Here is a 23097-nt window from a genome sequence, read left to right as displayed (position 1 = left end):
AGACAATTTTTTTTTTCACTTTACTCCATGTTTGAATTTTTGGGGGATTGATATTGTTACATTGAGTTTCTTAAATTTGTAGCTAACAAAGAAATTTTCTGACATACAGTATACTCTAAGTTGTTTATTTGGAGTCTCCTGACAATTTGGATATATTTACTTAAATGTTATGTTTGTATGTAATCTTTATTTTGTTTAAATAAAGTCTGTCAATATTTTTCCCCCATTTATGTAGCTATGGATTGAACTGGAAGATCAGATTTTTCGTATTTCTTTTTGCTTTGTTCTCATCCGTGTTTAGATTGACAAAGAAATATTATTGGGATGTAAAAATGAATATTCTGTCAATAAAAAAAGCTGTACTGTAATTCCGCTTTGGTGATCACTGGAAGGAAAAAAAAAAAAGACTACGCTTCCACCACCGTTAACATTGCTATCACGTTTTCAACATTTTTAAAAAATTTCTTAAATAAATCAGGGCGATATTTGGACTGAAATCAAATATAGTTGACATCCACTTGGCCCACTGGAAGTAGAGCGCTGATCCTTGATAGTTTCCACGGTGTTATTCCACCATTGTTGTTATCTACTTCCGACTGTTAACAGCTCCAGTTAAGTGGTGATGTGCCACATATTTTTTTTTCCATTTGTACGGTTGCCGGGGGCCTCGATAAGGTTGGGGTGGCATGCGAGGCCGAGTAAGAAAAAGTAAGCGGAAGGTCTCCGAGGTCAACCCGACGGCGGGGTCGCCGAAAGAACGCTGGCGTTGGGGACCAGGAATCTGACACCACCCTCTCACAAACGTTGCCACTTGGAGCGGCGTCCCGGCCTGAGTGACGGCCCACAAGACTCCAGGCTCTGACACCTCGTTATCGCGGTGGCATGGCAGCGGGCAGAGGCCCGCCAGGCATGTGATGCAAGAGGGGATGAGAGGGATTAAGGTTGTCAGGCAAGCGGCAATCAATAGATAAATTCTATCAAATCTATTCACAGTATGTGTTTATTTTTCCAGACATATAATTGCACAGGTATGAAAATGGAAATCAACAGATGAAGGACAATTACAATGCCATTTTGACCTCATGACATTGTGGTTGAAAGCTATCAAAAGTGAAAAAATGTTTTATAGTTGCAACCGGGGATGTGGCTTCGTTCAGAATTAACCAATTACATTCAAACTCACACCTGCCACCATTTAAAGTGCCTCTGATGGGCTGCAAGCAAATTCCAAATGTTCTAGTAGGCTTTTTCCTGACATTTTTTTTTTCCTCTCTAGCAGAGGCGCGAAAGGTTTTGTGCTCACACTGTGACCACAAATTGGAACTGTTCATACTTCCCTCGTGCTTGACTAAGGCCCCAGTTCCATCTGTAAAATAGTCCAAAAGCAATTGAATCGAACATACTTTCGGAATTATGGCCAACCTCGGTTTCTTGGAATCTCACGTGTTGCGGGGGTGGGGGGTCGGTGCCATTCTTGTCATTATGATTGTTCATTAGGCATACCTAATGAAGTGTACTAAGGCTTGTGGACGAGGCACATAAAAATATGTCCCAAAATGTTGATACACATGGAATTCTGTACCTTCCGCTTCAATTTGGGAAAAAAAAAATTGTAATCAACCAAATCTTGACAAATGTTGGCCTGACGCCGGCCATTGATGAAAAAAATGTTATGATCACGGATATAATATTGGACAGTTACCGAATAATCTCTCACGGCACTCGGGAATCACTGGTCTAAACAACATTATGGTCATGGCATACAACAAACAAAGCGACATACTGCACATCACAACATTGACATAACTTTAAATAGTAGTATAATGACTGGAGATTTGCATTTATACAATATTTTTACACCACGTAGTGTCATTGTTAAAGTGTGACGATGTGTGGATACAACAAGCACAGGCTAGAATCCATCGGTGCACAGTCTCTACCTCTGTGTGAGCGTGTCGCTATGTGTGTGCGTCACTATCTACAGCCACACTCTGCTACTACCATGCCCTCGTACTTGTGGTTGAAGGTGACCACCCCGTTATCGAAATAAAGGAGCGAAATGGGCTCCAGCTTAGTGGGTACACAGCAGGCACGCGATGCCCTCTCCGGACTCTTAACACTGAGCAGTGATTGCACGATGGCATGTTTGGTGGGCAAGACCTCCGAGGTCATGGGCGGGGCGCACACTCCGTTGCACATGTAGGCCTCATAGCCCTCCGGCCGGAGGACCCACGCGTTCCAGCCAATGTCTTTAAAATCCACAAAGAGCGGAGTTCTCCTGCAGGTTTTGCCCTTGACGTCGCGGCGGACCCGAGCAGGGGTTTCGTAGATAAGCTTGCGCTCATCCCCGTTGTGGCTAACAAACGGCCGGAACAGAATCTGCTCCGTGTTTTCGGGACGGTCCTTCTCACGCGCATTATCGCGTTTGTTGGGCTCGTCGGAGAAAACGATCATCACCGCGTTGTGGTTCCCCTCCACGTTTCGCTCGATGTCTACAAAAACCTCACCTTCGCCCCACGTGACCTCCTCCTCGGGACCTAAGATGGCGACGTGGACCTCCAGCTTGTGCGTCACTCCGCCGTACTTCCGCCAGAGCGCAACCGCATGAGTCAGGTCCAAGGAAACCCAGCTTTTATCTTTGGCGTGGATGTGCTTTGTCACTAGCTCCTCCAGGTCTTTAGACTCCTCTTGATCCCGCCTTCTCACCTCGTTCCCGACCTCCTTGATCCAAACTACGCCATTGTGCACTTTGTAAATGGTCACCTTGCACTCAAGGCCGGCAAAGGGTCTTTGGGCTCCGTGGACGAGGGTGAAAAGGCGAAGCTCGGCTCTGGTGATGTACTCGTGGTGGGGCACTGAGATGTTGAAGAGCAAGGGGTGTGTCCTTACTCCCCTGGCGGTCACTCCGAAAGGGGAAGAATCTGAAAATATCAACAAGTATCTCTTAATGTCGTGTCCACTTTAGGGTTTTAAAGTTACACCCTTGACCCTTGACTTGTACAACTTGGGAACATAATCCTATCTTTGGCAAAGATAAATTAGACGAGTCATTGTACTCCTAAGGGCACATTGAACCCTAGACCTGGGAAATCCAGATCCAGGAAGTAAAAACCCCGCCAGTTTGGCTTTCGCCACAGGTGCTTCCACTCAACCGGCAGGTCAACGAGTTGCACCTGTGGCTAAAGCCAAACTGTGTCAGGGTTTTTACTTCCTGGACCTGGATTTCCCAGGTCTAGGGTTCAATGTGCCCTTAGGAGTACAATGACTCGTCCATTGGAATGCGATAAAGCAATAATCGAGGATACCAGACAAAACCTTTTGCGACCTGTCAATGGGGTGTTAGCCACAAAGCAACTGCTTGAGTACTCTTGAGTTTTACAACTCTGGGACGAGCATACCCCGGTTTTTGGAAAATACAGGGTAACACCCCAAGCAAACTGGAACTTTAACCCTTAATAGCAAGGCAATGCATCTTTATTGATCCTGCACATTTCATACACAAGACAACTTAATGGAGTACATTCATTTAGATTGACAGAAACCATTAATGGGCCTCATAGGAGAGTTGTGACTTTTTTAATTAGGTGGTATCCTCAAAGTGACAATCGAGAGATTTGAAAATAGGGTCTTACCCTCTAAGGAACAGCTCTTGGACCCTTCACTCTTGAATCTTACATCTTGTAAACGTAACCCCTAAATGACAGTGAGTAGCATTGTGGGAAACGGTACGACCGGGGGGACTTCAACTCCTCCGGCTTCTATTTCTAAGAGTTCGGCGAACCGTTAAATGTCAAGTATGAAGTAAACGTGGCCAACCATCGTTTGAACGTTCACTTAATTCATGATCGACAATATCAGAGAAAGGGTCCCAACGACTACGTGGAACGTTGCCCTTGAAGGCTCTACTTTTGTACCCTTAACTATTGACTTTTAAATCTTGGACACATACACCTTACCTTTGGAAGAGATTAAAGACAACCCTCCAGAACCTAGTCAATAGATCTTGTGAGGGACATTATTTGAGTCTTACCTGGAGGTACTTAAACGTTAACCTCCATTTTAAAAAGCAGATTGGACAGTATTATAATCTTTTCGATGAGTGTGTACCTTCGTTATTGAAACTGCGGACAATGTTGGCGGAAGGCCCGACGGTCGTCCGGTGATTGGCAAATTGCTCAAAGAGTTCCAGCATGTACTCTGGTGGGTCCTTCGGTGAAGCCAGGGGCCTCTGCTCCAGTTGCATCTCCCCCGTCAGGTTCAGCGTAGACAGAAAGTGGCTGAGAAAGTCTTGCGCGTCATGCAGCGTATTGTCACGCGCGTGCCGAACCACAGAGGGCCTCCGGGGACGACTCTCGGGTGGACTGACGGGACTGCTCGAGATCAAGGCGGTCAGCGTGACGAGAAAGACACTCGAGAAGCGGATCACGGACTGGAGGGTCATGGTGTAAGGTTATCCCAAAAAGTAGCGGATGACAAGATGTGAGTGGAAGGACTCAACCGGGGGGTCGACGTACAATGGGTTGGTCGTGGAGGCCAAGACAAAACAGCTTTGCCCTTGTCGATGGCGTGCTTTGCTTCTGAGGGCAGGGCTGTGTTGTCCAATGTGTGCTGCTGACATGTTTGGAGATGTCATCAGGGTCCTGCTCGGGCCCTCCTCTAAAACACCCCAACCCACCCCCCTGCGCGGAACTCTCGCCTACCACCTCTTACCTTCTCGTTTTGACCCTCCTTACAATGACGTTGAATGCGCATTCCGGCAAACCTCTCCAATCCTAAATACTACAAAGTGTAAGGGAAAAACTGTACTTAAGCAGATTTTTCGGGTATCTTCTCTTAACTTGAGCATTTACTTTTTTGAAACCTCTGAGGTTTTAGTTCATATTTTTAACCCCTTCTGGGACAGCTTCTCATGTTATCGGGTTCCAGGTGACCTAGCGAAGCTTTAAGATCGACTAGAGCGCACGGTAGTTCAACATAATGCATTTCAAGATTTAGGCTTTTCGCACGAAGATAGGTTAGTGACGGACTCAAGCGTGTTGCAACCTGCGGACAAATTCAGGTTCCATCAACATTGGCGCCGTAGGAACGCAACTCCGTCGCGAACCTTCATTATTCACTTTTTAATACGATTTTTTTGGATGTACTTCTGGTATTGGAGCTCATTAGATTATGTTGATTTTGCAGGCCTTTATGCGGCACCAGTAAAAAAACAAAAAACTGTAAAATATGGTCCGTAATATCTTCTGTTTTGTTTTGTTTTTTTTTAACTGTGAGGAGCTTCGCCAATGACAATTCCGCCATAATCTGCCGCTGAGTAATTGCTGAATCACCACAACTGTAGATGCCTTTAGTCGCAAAGTCATTAAACTCCCCCAAGGAAAATATTGCCGCTCACAATAGTATTTGCTTTGTCTCCTCGCAAAATAAGTCATCCTCATATTTGGAGATTAATGACTCGAGGGTTTGTTTGTCCTATAAGCCCACCCGCTTTAGGAGAACCAAAGAGCAAGAATAATAAGTCATTGTTAGGCAAACAAGAAAAGCGTGCCAGGGGGATTTTCGCTAACATACACTGAGCTCCACTATCTTACATTTTATTGTACGATAAAGATTGCTGCTGCGCTATTTTAATACCCTGAGAGGATTCGGGAAGGCTGCTGCAGTTCGTCAGCTTAATTCAAGGCAAATTAATTCAATGAGCTCAATTATGTGTTTTGCAAACAGGCGAGGGAGAAGAAGGGGGTGGGCAAAACACAGGGTGTTTAAACCACGCTAATCTGTCACCATCAAAAGCGATTAATCGTGTCATTTTTTAAATTAAAATGGGTAATGAAAGGACTTTTTCCAATTAATTATGCAAATGCCAGGAGAGACTAAATCAGTGTGGTACTATTTAAAATGACCAGAGGAGGAGTTTTAGGGCTACAAAAAAAAAAAACAAAGAAAAAGCTCATTTTTGTTTTTCCAGAGAGAAAAGTCGTTCTTTTAGAGAAAATAAGATTTAAATATGATTTTTAGTAAAGTCAATGAAGCCCCCCCCCCACTTTGAGCGTAGCCAGGAAGTGATTTACTCTTTCTGAAATGTTGCAGTCCAGTGACTGCCAAGGACCATAAGCGGCGTCAACAAACAACACATGCTGCTGTGATGACCGAAATCGGTTACTTTGCTTTTTAATTATGATCAAAGCCATTAAAAGTCTCTTTGAACATTTTTTTTTTTCGCCATTAGGGTGGAAAAGATAAGGGCGGGTAAAAATGAGAAATTCTACACGTAGTTTTATTTTCATTCAACATCGCAATGCAAAAAAGGGTGCGAGCGACTACAAACCAGACTCGTGTTGAACGTAAAGGACCACTGACTGACGGGGGAGCGCGACCCTGCGTCTAAGACCTCGGATTCTTAACATGGCTATTATATATAATAAATATCACAATATAAATGCATCCATTTAGCTTATTAACAGTCCTTTTGTTTACACATTTACACATCTCATCTCAGGAACCAACGTGGGGGGGGGGGGGGTTGGGGGGCAGTTTCGCAAATGGCACACAGAGTTTGTCAGTAATTAGTATGATTATCATTTTGAGTTATTATTGACCATGATGAAAAGTATTATTTCTTCATTTTTGGCAGCGACAACCACCAGGCTGGCGGCGGTTGCAATATATTGCTGATATGGTGATCCAAATTTTGGGGACTATAATTTCTCAACTGAATCGTTCTTCCTTCAAAGACAGAACATTTTTGAGGGGGGAATTGATTCGAGACGACCAGCTTAATCTCGTTGAAGTGTTTAAGCGCTTATGTGTGCAGTGAAGCTATTTCAATCGTCTTTGGAGTCGGACGTCTGCCGCGGCTTGCATATTTCGGCTTACTTCATACCGCATGTCTACCACAAGTTTGAGACACGATCCTCTTCCTATACAGTATATTTGGGAATCTCATCAAATCTATAAACAAATAAGCATGTGATAAATATTTGGCACGTCATTCTCTAGGATCAAAAACAAAAAAAAAAAAACCTACAGGTACTGGGGTTGTTGATACTACACGTGGGATCAATTTGCATAAATGCACATGTGGGCCACTGGAGAGTGTCTCTACCGCGTGTCGTGATGTCCCGACTGTTAAACGGCCGCGTTGTGGCGTTCACACCCACGAGTCCAGCGGCGGAGGTTTGTTATCCATGAGGCCCACGGCGGGCCTGCCAGCTCGGATGAAGTGTTTCCTCTCGCTGATCGCCTGCGCGGGGGTGGGAGGGACAGATATGCAAACGTTATTGGACGTGGCGCAAACAGACAGGCTTGGCGGCGCAATGCTACAATCGCAGCAGTAATATAAAAAGCATCCAAAATAGGAAACATGGTGGTGCTTTGAGATACACTCAAAACACTGGTATCTCAAATCGTCTTTACCCACTGAAATGAATGGAGAGGCCGTTAATCGGTTCTTGCCTTCCTCACCCAAAAATTGTATTTTAAAGAGGGCAAAAAGCACTCCAAAATATTCTACTCGATTAAAAAAACACATAATAATGACAATTAAAATTCATTCAAAAGGATGAAACATTGTTTGTCACACTGTCCTGACTGAATGACCATTGAGCTGCTTCTCCGCTCATCATTGTACTGATATTAGTCGTGACTGTGCGTACTGTTATATTGTCTGTGTGCATGTGTTTCTGCACCATTTGTTTTCAATCCGCTGCTTGCAGGTTCATAGCACGCCAACTTAGATGCTATTTAGCATTAGCATTAAGCTAGTGGACTGAAAGTCTCTGCTATTTGGTTGTTCTTAAAACAAAAAGAAAATGTTGACTGTTTGCCAAATGCTGCTCACTGCGAAAGCCCGAAGGAAAAAAAAAATCGCCTCATTTTTGGCTCGTATCTCAGAAAACTCAGAAATGCAGTCACTCATATCTCAAGGCACCACTGGACATGGAAATCTGGTATGATAAACATTGTTTTACCGGGACAGGGTCTCTTTCAACAACAGGTCCAATTCCATCTTCCGCTCTATCGTTAGGCTCTAAACTGCTGGAAAACACATCTACAAAACAAACAAAAAAAATGCTATGAGAAATGTTTTTCCATGAAAGGCATAATAACATGTCAATAATTGGCATTTGTATGCAATTTGTGCCCCCTTGTGGAATCACATCCAGCTTGTCATTGAAATTCAGACTGTACACAATTACAAACTCCTCACTGGGAGTGTTTGGTGACCAAATTGTGAAAAAGGAGATTTCAACCCAATGCAAGCGTCATGTGACTTAGTCCCTTCCTCTGAACTTTTTAGAATGCAGGCAGCCAGCCCCGTCTCCAGTGCTGACACATCTTTGTCGCGATAACCTTGACGCCGCGTCGTTGCCTTCACGCCTCCCTTACAACCTGAGCCGCTTCTGCCCTGTTTGAACACAGCTTTTTCACCTCTTATTTCGCTTTTTGGTAGACATCAAATAACATTTGAAATTCATGAAAAACCCTTGCAAAAATGTTTTCCAACCTTGGGACTTGTCCATGAGAGGCAAAGTGATGTCGTCGCCGCTTTGCTTCACGCTCTTGGATTTTTTCGCCACTCCGGTTGCCGTCGGCTTTGCAAGACAGTTGAGAAAAAATATCACATTTATCTTAAAGGGGACATACAGTGTTATGGAAAATAGATTTTTTTTTTTTTAATGGCTTTTGTTTTGTTTTCTATTCGTGCTTGTAAAAAAAAAAAAAATCAGTACTCACCGACAACTGTTTTAAATTGTGGAATAAACAAAGATACGTCTCCTGATGAACAAATACAGTATATCCTTCATACCTTAAAGTGGCTTTTGTTCCAGCCCGCCTTGTTGAGGGTATTCCTCAGGTCCTTGTAGGCCCAGATGGTCTGAAGCACGTGGGAGGCGGCCCTGGTTTCACGTGTTGACTGGCTGAATTAAAAAAAAAAATAATAATAATAATAATAATAAAATAATAATAATAAATAGCATTTATGAGAGCTGACATAATAAAAAGTCAAAGTCAGATGGGATAGCCTCCAGCTCACTCAAACGCTCAAAAAAAAAATGGATGAACGCATGGAACCTTGAGCTTCACCTTGACCTGCTGATGGCCACCAGTTTCTGGACAGCGTGGCCGTGGATGAGCGCCTTGGCGTTCTCCTGGCTGTCGCTGATGATCTCGTGGATGGTGTTGAGGAGCGATACCACCGTGTCCCCTTCCAGATTTTTGGCCGGTCGCTGCTGGCCGCACGGCAGGTTGCCTACCAGGTCCCTTAGAGCGTAGCTGCCTGCAGACCGGCGGTGCGAAGTCATGAAGTACTTTTGCCACCTCTGTTGCAGACCCCTACACTAAATCCCAACACGCAGCGGTTCTGTAAAGACTTGCCAGCAGGTACCTATGAGGTCTTTATTCCGTCTATCCATGGCCAGGTTACGGAGTGCAATGGCCACCGCTCGCACCACTTTATCCACGTCGGAGCGCAGCAGCTCCACCAGGACGGGCAGACCTTTCTCTTTTCGCACCGTGGCTCGAATGTAACTGGACCACTGTGAGAATAAGCGGCGGTTTAAAGGCGATTCACCGGTCTGTACAGTGAGAAGCGAGTGTCCACTCACGGTCCAGTGCCCTGCGGCGAGGTTCTGCAGGGCTCCAGCGGCCGCCTCTAAGGTGTTGGCGTTGTGACTGCAGCCGAGCAGAGATAGGTAAAGTCTCACCACCTCGGGCTGGTACAGCATCTTCAAACCTGTGATGGCAAAATGGAAAAATAAAGTCATGCGTCCAATTTTACGCATTCACCTTCTGCATACAGCGGACATAAAAAGTCAGCACACAGCTGCTCAAATTTCAGATTTTTATGATAAGAAAAAAAATGAGACCAAGATGAATCATTTCAAATCCTTTTTGCCACCATTAAACTACAACCAGTACAAGTCAGTTGAAAAAAAAAAAAAATGTCGGGAAAAGCCTACTAGATCATCTGAATTTTATTTTCGGGTTTGAATGTGACTAAGAGTTAAATCACAACACAGCCACATCGCCGATTATAAGAGGGTGTGCACACTTGTGCAACCATAAATTCCGAGTTGTTTATTTTTACTTGACACAAATGTATTTTTTTTTTTCATTTGAGTTGTACAGGTTATAGACGACATTGACGGTGGAAAAAGTCTGGAAATGAATTATCTTGGTCTCATTTTTTTAATAGCAGGGGGAAAAAAATGTCATTTAAAAAGGGGCGTGTAGACTTTTGATAACAACTGCATGGTGGAATTTTCACTTTGATGCATTATTTAATGAGGAATGAAGGAAAAGGTTTATATACTTGAGCAAATAAAATGACTACTCAACTGCTGTTTTTTTTCCTGATGAGTATTCTACTTGAGAGAGGCGCTTATTTGTGTTAAGTAGACTAATTGGGGTGCAGAACCACAATCTGAGAAAATTTTCCTCAAGTTGCACTTTTTTTCCCTCCAAAAAATCCTCACCACGATTATTTTTTTTATTTTTTTTTAAAATTGGATTAGTCCTGCTTACAAACAATGAAGAAACATGCGTGCTTTGCATTGGCGGGCTTCAGCATGAGATGACATCTGCACTTCTCACTTTCCAGCCACGTTTTAAGCGTCTGCGCCCTACACAACAAAAAGCTATTTGGACACCTGCAATGATAAGCCAGGAGCGGAAAAAGCGGTATATTTGAAGGGGGGGGATAGTGGCCCTCTTTCAGCTGCTGGGTCATTCCGTTGGAGTAACGCAAGTGTCCTCGAGCGGGGGCAGGTGCTGACGCGTGGTCTTGCATTTCAACGAGTTTCCCCCTCGCAGCTCACTGCAGCGCCATGCATACAAAGCGAACAAGCAAGCCAGTGCCGTCCGTGTTTGATCGTCGTCGACTGTACAAAAGGGGAGGTCTTCGTATGATCATCTCGTTTGCGCGTGGTGAGGAATTGTCAAAAAGAAAACCAAAAAAAAAAAAAACTGTGTTTCCCGACTCAGATGAAATAAAAATTAAAATATAGAAAAAACAGTTACTGACCATGGCTGAACCACTCTTCTGATGAATGCGGAGGGTAGGAAAGACAAAAAAGACGAACGTCAGAGAGATTACAACCCACACAAAACACACAAGCATGATATATGACATAGAGACTCTCAGTGTTCTTGTGCCTTCATTAAAATCCATGTTTATTGACAATATATTTTGTCATCGTTTCCCCCCATCATTAAGAAGTCTAATTTTGTCTGGCCTCTATCAAAACAGAGGGCAGGCACGCATTCAGGAAATGACTCCATGACTAAAAAAAGTTGGGAGAACTCAAAACTTCAACAAACGTCGATAAAATTTCAAGTTGTGCAATTCAACTCAATGCTCTCAGGTTTGCCGATGTGAAAATCGGCTTTTCTGCATTTCACGACTACGAAATAAAAGTTGACAGAAGAGTTGTCACTTCTATTCAAGCACAACTTAAAGAGAAGTCAAAATAACTTTTGAAGCAAAGAACTTGCTAGCTTTGCTGTGCTAACAAACATTGTTGCCATAAATGTCAACAGTTAATATTTTTATCCTTTCCCCCCCAATTTAAAACAGACATATCGATATACACGGAGACAGAGGAGCACTCACTCCTCAGCAGGAATATTAGTCGTTCTTTGCAGAGGATAAAGAATACATGCTAACCGTTGTATTACTCAAAGCCGAGTGGGAATAAAGAGCTTGAAGGCTCCTTTTTGAGGAATATTGACACATTTTATTTGCCAAACTCCCGCTTGTAGTAAACACTAACTCTCATTGTATTCTTATGTCTCATTTTCTTTTTAAATGTAATTTTACTGTAACCACAAAGACCTTAAAGAAACATTCGTCTTCTGAAACTGAGGAAACAGCCAGAGGTGCCCCCTGCAATTTGGAAAATGAATCGAACAGAAGCGCAGAATAGAAATGGCGAGCCCAGGCTGCCATTAATCATAAAGGTTATTAAAAAAAAACGTGCCCTGCACCAACCTTTGGGTCTTTTGCCTCCAAAGCAGTCAGGCTCGTTGTTCTTCTTCCGGTGCGGCGTCACTGACCTCATGAGCTGCGTGACGTGAGGCTCCTGCAGGCGCTCCACGCCCGCCACCTCCTTGTGCACGTGGTAGGAAAGGTTTCGCAGGATGCAGACGCAGTTTTCCACCGACTAGACGGAAGATAAAGGACAAGAAGGAAGAACCGTAGTCAATGAAACGTCTCGTTAATTTGCATTGCTGCAGCATGGCGATATGGTGCGTGCGTACGGAGCGTATTGCACTTGGCAGCTTTGGCGCATCGTCTCAATTAACTTGATGGAGTGTGACGCTTTAATGACACATAAATGTAATGCTTCCTGACTTGGAGCCAATAGGATTTTAACATTTGCCCCCCCACAACCGTCTTCCGTTATCCCCCACCGCCCCCCCCTGCGTCAGTGGCTGCATCCAAAACAACATCACTGCAATGAGATGTGACACTTCCTGCCCCCTCCGAGCCTCTTCTTCCATGTTCCGACATCAACTTCCATCATTTGCCAGCCAACGATTAAAGCAGCAAATGTCCACATGGGGAGCTTCATTCTGGAGTAAGAAGCACGCAGCGCTAGCGGCAAGTGGGACGGTGACCCAACGTATCCAGCAAATGGTCATTTTTGCCATCCACTCCATCTGTCCATCCATCCATCCTCATTAGGGTCACAGGTGAGCTGGAGTCGATCCCAGATGGCTTTTGGCAAGAGAGATGTTGGAGGGGTTGACGAACAATCCCGGGGCACATATAGACAACCGGTCACACTCATGTTCACATTTAAGGACAGTTTAGAGCAAGGGTGCCCATTACGTGCCTCGTAATCGACAAGTCGCGCGCCATGGGGGTGTGGGACGAACCCATAGCATTACCTCATTCACCGCTAACCGTTTCAGTTTTATGCTAACGATATACAATAGCTGCCCGTCCACAGCAGCAAATGAAAAAAGACGCAAAAAAGCCAGCCATACATCAGTCGCATGCGTCACTGCGCATACATACATTGGCGCTATCTGCCGCAAAACTCGACCAAACTAGCTAGTTGCCCCATTAGCCACCAATATGTTTCGTCTACTATAAACTGAAGGCTGCCGATACCAGCCAACGATATATTTGAGTACAAAAAAAACAACAACAAAAACATAGACATCAATTAAGTCCTTTCCAGCAGTAGTTGGCACTACACCGCAGGAAACATTTGAAATTTCAGGCATACTCGTGGTATCGGTACACTTGGTATCAGTGCATGCTCCAGAGTGAAGGCTTTTTGTCAACCGACCTTATTGTCCGTGTCCTTGTTGACCACAGCCGAGTGGAGGGCGTGCAGGAGCGCATCCACGAGCCCTTCGCACTCCCTCAGCCGCTGTCGGGCCTCGGCTCCGTCCGAGCTGACGTTCCTGCGGCAACGACATGGTCTTTCATCAAAAGCGCCTCCCCCCCACACCTAAAAAGTCCTCATCCATCACAAAAATTTAACAGCCGCCTGTCATTTTATTGCCCGCCGGCGGCCAAGATTACCGCAGACATCCCGACGTGTTCTTGAAGACGGTGGTCCACTCGGCGCTGTGCCGCTTAGACGGGTCGCCTGGCTCTCTCCTCCAGCCCGAGTGGGGGATGATGATTTCTTCGTTGAGAGTTTGTAGGCCGTGGTTGATGACCGTCATCTTCAGGGGCTCATGCGACGAGAGGTTCCACAGAGTGCCTGGAGATGAAGAAGACACCATAACGGTGTGCCTTGGGATATGAGTGACTGGACTTAGCGGTTTTTCCAGATACGACCAATCATTCGGCTCATTTTAAAACCCCATTCAACCGACTTCACAATAAGCAGCAGTTTGGCAAATAGTGTCAAGCTGTTTCATGTCACTCGGTTCAAATTTACTGTCAAACTCAACACGGATTACATGTTCAAAACTCTCATTAGCCTGGTGAGGGGGTCTCTCGACTTAAAAAAAAAATCCAAGCAAATGTCAAGATGACATTTTTCACATTGACGAGTGGGCCAGAACTGATCTCTGATTCAAAAATCACTCATGCCACAGGATAATCGCTCATTTTTCAGAGACTTCCCCTTTTAAAAATCAGTCGGGATGTTGAAATTTTACCTGTGACTAATTCTTTGACCTCCATGCTGCTCGTCTTCCTCAGCAGTCGGACCAAAGCCTGGATGCCGTCGCAATTCTTGATGGCCGTTTTGTTGTGGTGGTCCTTCCCGTAGGATATGTTCCGCAGGGCTCCGCAGGCCTTGCGGTGGACTTCGGCTTTGGGGTGGTCCAGCAGGTCCACCAGCATGGGTACCCCGTTGAGCTGCCGCACCTCCTGCTTGATGCGGTCGTTCTCGTAGCACAGGTGCTGCAGGTAAGCTGCGGCGTTGGACTTGACCGGGTCCATAGGATGGCTCAGCATGGCGATGACCTCGTGCAGGTTGGGGTCCCTCCAGCGGGGGTCCCTGCGTATGCTGTCCAGGCTCACCATACTGCTGCGCTTGTGGGGGAACTGCAGGGTCTGCGCTCGGCACATGGCCCGGAAGAAAGGGTTCAGGTTGCCCTCCAGCTGCGCCATGAAGGCTTCGTCGTAGCCACTTCTTGAGAGACAAAAGAACGCATACAGTCGACGACATGTTGACGGTGGGGGGCCTATTTTGTAGTTTTTGTATCGGCTAGTTACCTGGTTCTCGAGGGCTCCCTGAGGAGCTCCATGGTGGTAATGGGCCTCAAGTTGTGAATCCCTCCCAAGGTGGCGTAAGTTGCCGCCGGGTGGTCGTTCCTCATGTCCACGGGGTTGTCCGACTCGTCCCCGAGGCCGTCGTTGCCCGCCGGGCCGCCGAATCCCGCCGGAGTGTAGCCGTCCCTCAGGAAGGGCAACGTGAAGTGCGCCCCAGGCTGCAAGTTTTTGTTTGGCCAGTAGCCGTGGAGGGCGCTGCTGCCACGGGACAGGCTGCCGTAGCCGGCGCGTAAATCCCCCCCGGGGGCTCTGTAGCCATCAGGGAAGGCGTAAACTCTGCTCTGGATGTCCGGGTTGGCCTGCTGAGGATCACTAGGCTGAGGAACGGGTTGAGCGGCTATTGTGGCGGGTGTCTGAGAAGGTTCAGCGTCAGGATTCGGTTCCCCTGCTGGGGTTTTATCTTCTACCCGGACTGGCACATTTGACTGAAAGTTCTTCTGATGCAGCTCGCCTGGCCTCTGGTCAACTTCCTGATCCGCAGCCTTCAACTCCTAGCAACACACAAATGTTACGTATGCATGTAATCAGATTATATATGCTAACGTGGGGTTAGCGCAAGGGTGGGCAAAGTGTGTTACTTTATTTGTTGTGAACAATAGAATAAAAATATATGTAAGAAAACATACATTCTCTTTATTTAATAACTGCTCAATGTTTTATTGGGAATGATACAAATAAATTGTCATAAAAATCATTAATTTGACATTATGTATGAAATATTTTAAATGAAATAAATGATTGATGGATTCTTTGTTAATAAAACAAAAGAGAAATGCTTTTTTTCTTCGATGAGAAAAATATTAATCCTAAAATTACACAATCAAAATGACTAATGTTCTTGTTTGTTTTTACACAGATTTTTTTTTGGTGGGGGGGGGGCGTCATTCATGAAATACCTGGCTCATCTGCTCATTTTAAAAATTAAATATGTCACTCGACGTGGTGCCAAAAATGTACCCACGTCAGTTTTCCAGGCAACACGGGAACTTGCAATGGCACATTGTACCGTCAGCTCCTGCTTATTTCCCACAGCGGCGATCACATCTCATCATCTTCCCTCGCTTAATGTGTGCTGCCATTAATTAACGAGACCCTCTTTGCTGCCAAAGAGTAATGACCCCATCTTAATTGAAAATAAGTTTATGTTTGAGTCTAATGAGAATGTCAAGGTCCAGCCAATGTGGCGAAGACGATGAAAATGGACAGTCAGGTCCGGTTTTAAATTTGGATCGCCGCGTGAGTACACACGCAGTTGATCGAGGTGGTCACCATCATGGTCCGAAACGTTTGAAACTGAAGAAAACTTTTTTAGGACACTCGGGGGACTCTCGGGGGCACCGTGAGTCAGTCTGTCTGTCTGTATGCTAGTCAGATGGTCCGGCGTACCTCCGTGTCGGTCTGCAGAGGCGTGTCGGCCTCGGTGGAGCTATCGTTAGTTGACGTCATGGCGGAGGCGACGGACGTGTCCACTTCGTCGTTGATGTTGGCGGATGGCGGATCCACCGCCACGTGTTTCACCTCCCGTGAGGGCGACAAAGCAGGAGGCCCCTCCGAGCTCTGCTCCTAAACAACACACACGTGCATTGAGGGATGACAGCTCGGCAGCATTTGAAGCATCCCGCCCCTGTCAGCACAAACATAGTTTTGCAATTGGACAAACACTGGGAAAAGTGGTGTTCTTCTTTTCAAAAGCAGAACAAGCCATCATCGAGCGTTCATACGGAGGTGCATAAAAACGCGTCCCTTCGCTGCACTTTGCCAAACTTTGCACAGCGATTCGTCTGAGCACTTTTTTTTTTCTTTTTGAGACGAACTCAAAATGACAGGGAACGTCTTGCAGGCCTGCGCAAAAAAAAAAGCAAAACAACATAATGGATAGATAAATAAATAAATAAATGGGCAACGGACGGAAAAGACGAACATTCGCTCTGTGTATCTTCAACTGACTCGTCCGAGGGAAAAAGTGAATTGATTCGAATCTTCATGGACTCTAATTGATAAAACTGTTGTCATTTATGTTCAAAGAGATATTCAACAGCTCCCCAACCTCACACTCCAAGTTTGCAATTTGGCTGTTTTCCTGCCACTTCTCCCCACCCTTTTGCGATATTTTGCCGTCACTTTCGCAGGATCAAGGTCAGGGCATGTAAAATTAATTATTATAAACGTTTTCTACGAATTAGGATGCATTATATTGCGTTGAAAATCCTGTTCAATTAAATGTCGTTGGTTGTCACTTACTTCCATCTCGGGTATGTGGGCGGCAACTTCTTTACCGCACTAGCGAGTTAATCCGTAACTGATTGTCTGTTACACACATTTCACTCCTGACAGCCTTTTGATTGGAAATCCAGGACAAATGATCGATGACACCATTGCAGGGGATGATTAAATGTAGTAAATGTGGAGTATAAGACATCATTTCCCGGACAAATATGAAAAGAAATAACACCTGACAGCTCCATATGAAATATGCTGCATTGATTTTATGTTAGGGGTTAGTGCAATCCATCCAGCAGATGGAGCTATGGTGGAAAAAAAAAACGTGACGTTCTCATTTGTTTCGATATGGATTTTATATTTAATACAGGCAGGCACGTAGAAAAGTGCTCCACGAGCTCTTGCTTGGTATTCTGCATTTTGGCCTGTTTGACTGCCACTTCTCCTGCTTGTTTGTCGATACGTTTGTTGTGATTGGCCGATGACCAGTCCAGGTGTACCCCAGTTGTCTTAGCTCAAGTCGGCGGAGGTTAATTGAAAACTCTAAAGCAGAGGTGTCAAACCCGCTGCCCGGGGGCCACATCATTCATTACGGCCCGTGAGACCAAATTATGTGTGGCAACTTTAGGCTTTTTGACCAAAAAATACCAATATTGCAATTTGTCTCAACCTTCAAAAAGCATTTTGTGTTGCCAGGTCCCCTTTTAAAATAAAATGAATAATAGTTGAATTCTTTTCATTAGCTTCTATTTTTGAAAATGGTTACCCATCAATTTGTTGTGCGTTTGTAGCGTATGAGATGCGAATGGTTGGTTTTCGAGATAGTGACGTTTTTTTTTTGGCCAATGCAGATTCTGATATCGGCTGATTAATTTGAAAAAATATAATGATTAAAATCTCTTTTTTATTCTCTTTCAGCTTACAACAATGACAGGCAGATCATTTTACTGCTCTCCTTTTCCTTTACAACAGAGAGAAAAATTGGCAGATTTTTTTCCCCACAAATTTTGGGGGATGGGGGCGTATTTTGGAATGTCATTATCATTGTCTTATGGAGGGGGGAAAAAAAAACAACCGGCAAAAAATGATAAAAAAAAAAAAGAAAAAAAAAAAAGAAAATTGGCCAGTTTTTACGGACTTTAAACCGAGCTAATGTCAGCCAATTAATCTGATGGGCCCTCGTGTGCGGCCTGTAATTGGCCAAAAGTCAGTTGGAATGGGCTCCAGCACAGCCCTAATGAGCACAAGCTATAGAAAACGGATGGCGGGATGTGAAGCTTTATAGTGAGACTGTGTTTGTTCTGTGTGAGGTTTGCTGCCAGAGAAAACAGACTGGAGCTGGTCATAGAAATAAAAATGAGGAAAAAAAAAATCCCATTGGACACATGCAGCTTTATGTGAACCCCATCAGTTATCTGGACGGAGGTGCAGTCGGGTGCACAAGCATGGAGATAAAATGGTGAAAAGCTAATCAACTCCACCAATTCTGCTCTCTCTCGCTCTCTCATTCTCTTCCTCGCGCTCTGAAGTGCCCGACTCAACTCTTTTGCATGACAAAAAAAAGGGAAAGCTCTCGCTTTTTCTTACACAAGAGCCTCTCATCTCCTCATCCCAAATATGGGCATGGAAGGGTCATGTAACGACGACCCCCCCCCAAACACCTCCAGGGAGGATTATTTGATTGGATATTTTATGTGGGGAGGAAAAAAAAAAAAGAGTCACTGCGTAGACAGCTTGATGAAGGATTGGTGGGGCAATAGCGTCTGGACGGACAAGGCTCCCGCTTGTTGTCGTCCCCTCAGTCTGATGAGTCAAGCTCCAGAGGGGATGCCGGGCCAGCTCTGAGTCAAAGCTTATTCAAATAAGTCACTGCAGCGTCACTAAAAAGTGCACTCGCCCGCGCCAAATGGGTCGAGATGATCGCTCACTATCTGACGGGAGTTCGGAGAAAACAACAAGTGGGGAAGATACCAGGGCCGAACGATTTTGAAAATGTAACTAATTGCATCCCAGGATAATCTTTCGTCGGACAATCTGGCCTTTGCTGACTTTGATCACGAGGGAGGGAAAAATTCTGAAGATCTTTATTGAAGCCAGCCGCACCAAGACTATTAGATCGACTTTTAGTATCCAGCTCAAGGGCACGGCTAACTCGTAAAAGCTCCTCAACATAAATCCTGAAGAAAAAGTCGTGCATATTAGCTCGAACAGGCGGTCATCGTGTCATTGTTCATCTCACTCAAACGTGATGACGCCATCACTTCTTTCCCGCTGTGCCATATTTTGAGCAAAATGTACAATTGACTCGACAACAATATTACAGAAATTCAAACCAAAATGGATCCTGAATGCCTCACGGGGAAGCAAACCAGGAAATCCATGGAAAAAAAAAATGACCATGCATTTCATCGGAAATTACATTTAATGATGAATAGTGGAGAATTGCCTTTGCAGTTCGGAATAATTTCTGCAGGGAACTTTTATTATGAATCTAATTGAAACTGGTTGACACCCAATTGAAAGGCGCACATCGACAAAACAACCATTTGTGCTCACAATCACACCGAGGGACAATTCAGAGTGTTCCATTAACCTGCCAAACATGTTTTTGGAATGTGGGAGGAAACCAGAGTACCCGGAGAAAAACCACACAGGCACATGGAGAATGTGCAAACTCCACACAGGAAGGCCAGAGCGGGAATCAAACCCTGCACCTCTGCAATCTAAGGCCGACGTGCTAAAAAGTCGCCTAGAAGTGCCTGGATTTGAACCCGGGTCCTTAAGAAATCAAACCTGCATCCTTGGCCTAAAAATACTAATATGAGCATTATTTAGAATGAAATGGAAAATATTATTTTAATTTCATTTTATGGAATAAGAAAGCAACATCTTTTTCAATTCATTCTTGAATAAAAGTGAATGAAATTAAGAAAATAAATGAAATTAAGTTGAAATAACAAGGTTCTTTTTTTTTTTAATGTAAATGTTAAAACTAATAATTAACAGTCACAATAAGTCTGATGATCATTTAATGTTATGTACTGCCATCAAGGCCCAAAACAGCCCACTTCATGATCCAACACATCTAATGCCGTCTTTTTCTGCCCAACCTTGAGCCAAGACCAAATATGTTCTCCCCTCAAAGTTGAAGCCATTGTTGCCACTTTGCGCTTGCCCTCAAATAATTAAATGCTGCATGGTCAAGATTTTAATGTGATACATCATGGCAGCACACTCACCACACAGTGTGCACGCATGTGTGCACTATTTCATTCCCTCCTTTCCATCCCTCCCCATTGGGGCAACGTCTCATGACACAATCAAAGATCAACATCCTATATTCCTTTATGCTCACACACGAACACGCGCTCGCACACGCACACACACACTTGATAAAGATGTGAGCATCATGCCCTCCTCCTCCTCCTCGTGCAACACAAGGAGACTGCACCGAACAGCAGGCAATTGACGTCTCCTGCATGACAGCGGCACAATATGCGCTCCCATCTCTGCAGGAGAGGAAGAGGAGGAAGAGGAGGACACACACACACAGACACACACACGCACACACACACATGCACGTACCTCCTTGACTTGTGCAGGCATGGTGGAACCTCCTTCCGCTCTCTCCTACAGATTGATGCATGAGGTGTCTCCTCCTCTTCTTCCTCCTTCACTCCTCTGCCTAATTCCTGCCTGTGAGCCTGTGAGGCAGTTCAAACATCATCCAGCCATCCAGTGGGCACACACACACACGCGCGCGCACACACACGCACACCCTCCCTGTCTGCTGCGCACCCTCCCTCACCCTCAGCAGCACACACACTTTGCAGGCAGACGCAAAGGCATGCACACATTTTGTCCAACACGACCACGGAAGAGGGTGGGGGTTTGGGGAGCCCCCCGCACCCCCCGCCTTGATGTGAGCTGCAGTTAATGTGTGCGCTATTAGCAAGGTGCTGAATCCACAGTGTGGAATGGCTCAGGGTGAGTGCAGGGAAAAAAAAACACCCTGCAATGTGCACACACACACACACACACGTGCACACATAATAGCAATCAAAACACACACACACACACACACACACACACACACACACACACACACACTTCCCGAAGGGCTCGCAAGCAGATGCAGCTGGCGCCCGGGAGATGCCCGCTCTAGTTTGGTTGCGAGGCAGCGAGGATGAAGGATAGCAACTCGTATCCACGCAGGAGGAAGGCAACTTGCACTAGAGTCATCCCCCACATATTTGCAGTTCACAAAAATCACAAACTCACCTATTTGCTTTTTTTTTTTAAATGCGGAATCTATCCTTAGTTATTCGCTGAATAACTCCCCTATTAGTGGTTTCCGTGGTCTTTCTTGCCTCAGCCAAACCACTGTCAGCCATTGGTGTTGATTGACTTAAGAATGGCCTGCTAGCTTAATGCTAACACATAATGGAAACATTATGTGTTAGCATTAACCCTCAAGAGAGTAAATCTCTATATCTGTAAATCTCTATACGGTATCTGCCACCTTTCTCTGTGATTCAGGGCCAAATCGACCCCTTTGTACAAATGCTCTTTGACATTTTGTGATTCTTCTCCTTTCACTGGAATGACAAAACACAGGTAATTGGCTGCGGTTTGCCTTCTGCTGCTCGCAGTCTGCACTGCACTACTCATCATCTGGCCCATCGAAACAAATTCTTTTGATAAGACGAAAAAAGCATATTAGAATTTGATCTATCCAGTGGCGGGCACTGAGTTTCGGGGGCCTTCAGTGAGGATTTAAGTGACCTAATCCACCTCCTCATAACACGATCACGTTGCAAAATAGCACACAAACACCATATAATAACGCATGGATTTAGAATTAAGAAAAAAAAAAGAGACCGAGGTATTTTGCCTCTTTGAGAATGAATACCATTTTTACTAAACCATGAAACACAGTTCACATTCACCTTCCAATACATCACCTCCAGACCTTCATACTACAACACAGCAGGAGACAATCAATATTTGTCAACATAAAACTAAAATCAATAATAAAACACCTCATACTTACCAGAGATGCTGATGCAGATGCAGCAGAACTCCTTTCTTTGCTCCTGCCTGTCTGTGTAAGTTAGCAGTAGCGCACATACCTGCTGCTCATAAATTGCCCCAAAAATCATAATTGGAAATATGAATACCATGGGCAGATTACATTTACATGGGAACACATAGAAGCTGAAATCTGACCAAAAAAAAACAAAAACAAAAACAAAAACATGGAGAAACGGCTTGAAGCCACACAGCCAGCCAAGACACATGTTATGAAATAAAGACAAAAGACGAATGAAAATCTAAATTATCTAGCTAGCTCCTTAGCTAGCTAGCTACTGAGCTAGCTAGCTAGTTAGCTAGCTAGCTGTCGTTCTATGTCTCTAGTATTGCATCGTAGGCTACTTAGTATCATCTGTCTCTAGTATCACATTGAGCTGCTTCTTATCAAATCGTATCATGTATAATATGCGTCTTACATCTATCGATCTATCCAGTATCATATTGTCTCAGATTGTGTTTATAGTGTCGGGTGAAACATAATAAAATCCTGCCAGTGAATGACTAAAGCAAAGTGCATATCATCAGTTGAATGGCGATGTAAAACCCACACAGACTCTGCAGGGTCTTTCTCATTCTTTTCTTTCCTCAGTGCAGATTTTGTCCTAATTAAACCAACACACACACGCACACAAAAAAACCCACACAAAGTGCCCCGCTCTGCTGTGTTCAGGCTGGCATGAAGAACTGAGGCTGACTCCAGTGAACACGAACACGAACACACACGGACACGCACACGCACAAGCACACACACACAAGCACGCAAAACAATCAGTGAGTGTGCACTTTCATATGAGGCCACTGCTGCATATTTATTAACACTGCAGAAGGTCACGGTTGGCCTTGAACGCACCAAACGGTCTCCCTGTACCTTTTAGGTTTGGGGGTGGGGGGGGGGGATATATATGACCGCTGTAAACTTGTTGGATCTTTTTGGGTGTTAATTGCGTTGATTTGAAAAACTGTGTAGCATCCAAACGAGCCTTTAATGCAGCGCCGTGTTGTTTGGTGTGAGAGAGGAGGAGTTGCCGGGGGGGGGG

The 23097-nt window shown here is 44.9% G+C and overlaps 2 protein-coding genes across 4 annotated transcripts; both read right to left on the bottom strand.

Annotated features, from left to right (window-relative positions):
• Positions 1–979: 979 nt before the first annotated feature.
• LOC109514685 (bone morphogenetic protein 10-like) lies at positions 980–4922 on the bottom strand. The gene is made up of 2 exons (XM_019867978.1): positions 4108–4922; positions 980–2921 (listed from the first exon to the last, which is right to left on the bottom strand). The coding sequence occupies exons 1-2, from the start codon at positions 4439–4441 to the stop codon at positions 1975–1977; spliced, it is 1281 nt and encodes a 426-aa protein (XP_019723537.1). The 5' UTR covers positions 4442–4922; the 3' UTR covers positions 980–1974.
• Positions 4923–6155: 1233 nt separating this feature from the next.
• Positions 6156–22268, bottom strand: LOC109514682 (armadillo repeat protein deleted in velo-cardio-facial syndrome-like). 3 transcript variants are annotated; one of them, XM_019867970.1, is made up of 16 exons: positions 22020–22268; positions 20552–20662; positions 16133–16309; positions 14690–15237; positions 14128–14606; positions 13541–13724; positions 13302–13419; positions 11993–12164; positions 11027–11044; positions 9609–9736; positions 9389–9539; positions 9088–9280; positions 8810–8921; positions 8507–8594; positions 7971–8050; positions 6156–7243 (listed from the first exon to the last, which is right to left on the bottom strand). In XM_019867970.1, the coding sequence occupies exons 2-16, from the start codon at positions 20570–20572 to the stop codon at positions 7151–7153; spliced, it is 2562 nt and encodes an 853-aa protein (XP_019723529.1). In that variant the 5' UTR covers positions 20573–20662; positions 22020–22268; the 3' UTR covers positions 6156–7150. The 3 variants fall into 3 exon arrangements, with proteins under 3 accessions (XP_019723529.1, XP_019723528.1, XP_019723530.1); XM_019867969.1 differs by lacking the exon at positions 22020–22268 and having other exon boundaries at positions 20552–20944; XM_019867971.1 differs by lacking the exon at positions 22020–22268 and having other exon boundaries at positions 14128–14603; positions 20552–20944.
• Positions 22269–23097: the final 829 nt, after the last annotated feature.

This window comes from Hippocampus comes, unplaced genomic scaffold (assembly GCF_001891065.2).
Source record: "Hippocampus comes isolate QL1 unplaced genomic scaffold, H_comes_QL1_v1.1 scaffold19, whole genome shotgun sequence".
NCBI classification, from domain to species: Eukaryota; Metazoa; Chordata; class Actinopteri; order Syngnathiformes; family Syngnathidae; genus Hippocampus; species Hippocampus comes.
The sequence above is the reverse complement of the archived record's forward strand: the minus strand, read 5'-3'. Positions and strand labels throughout refer to the sequence as shown.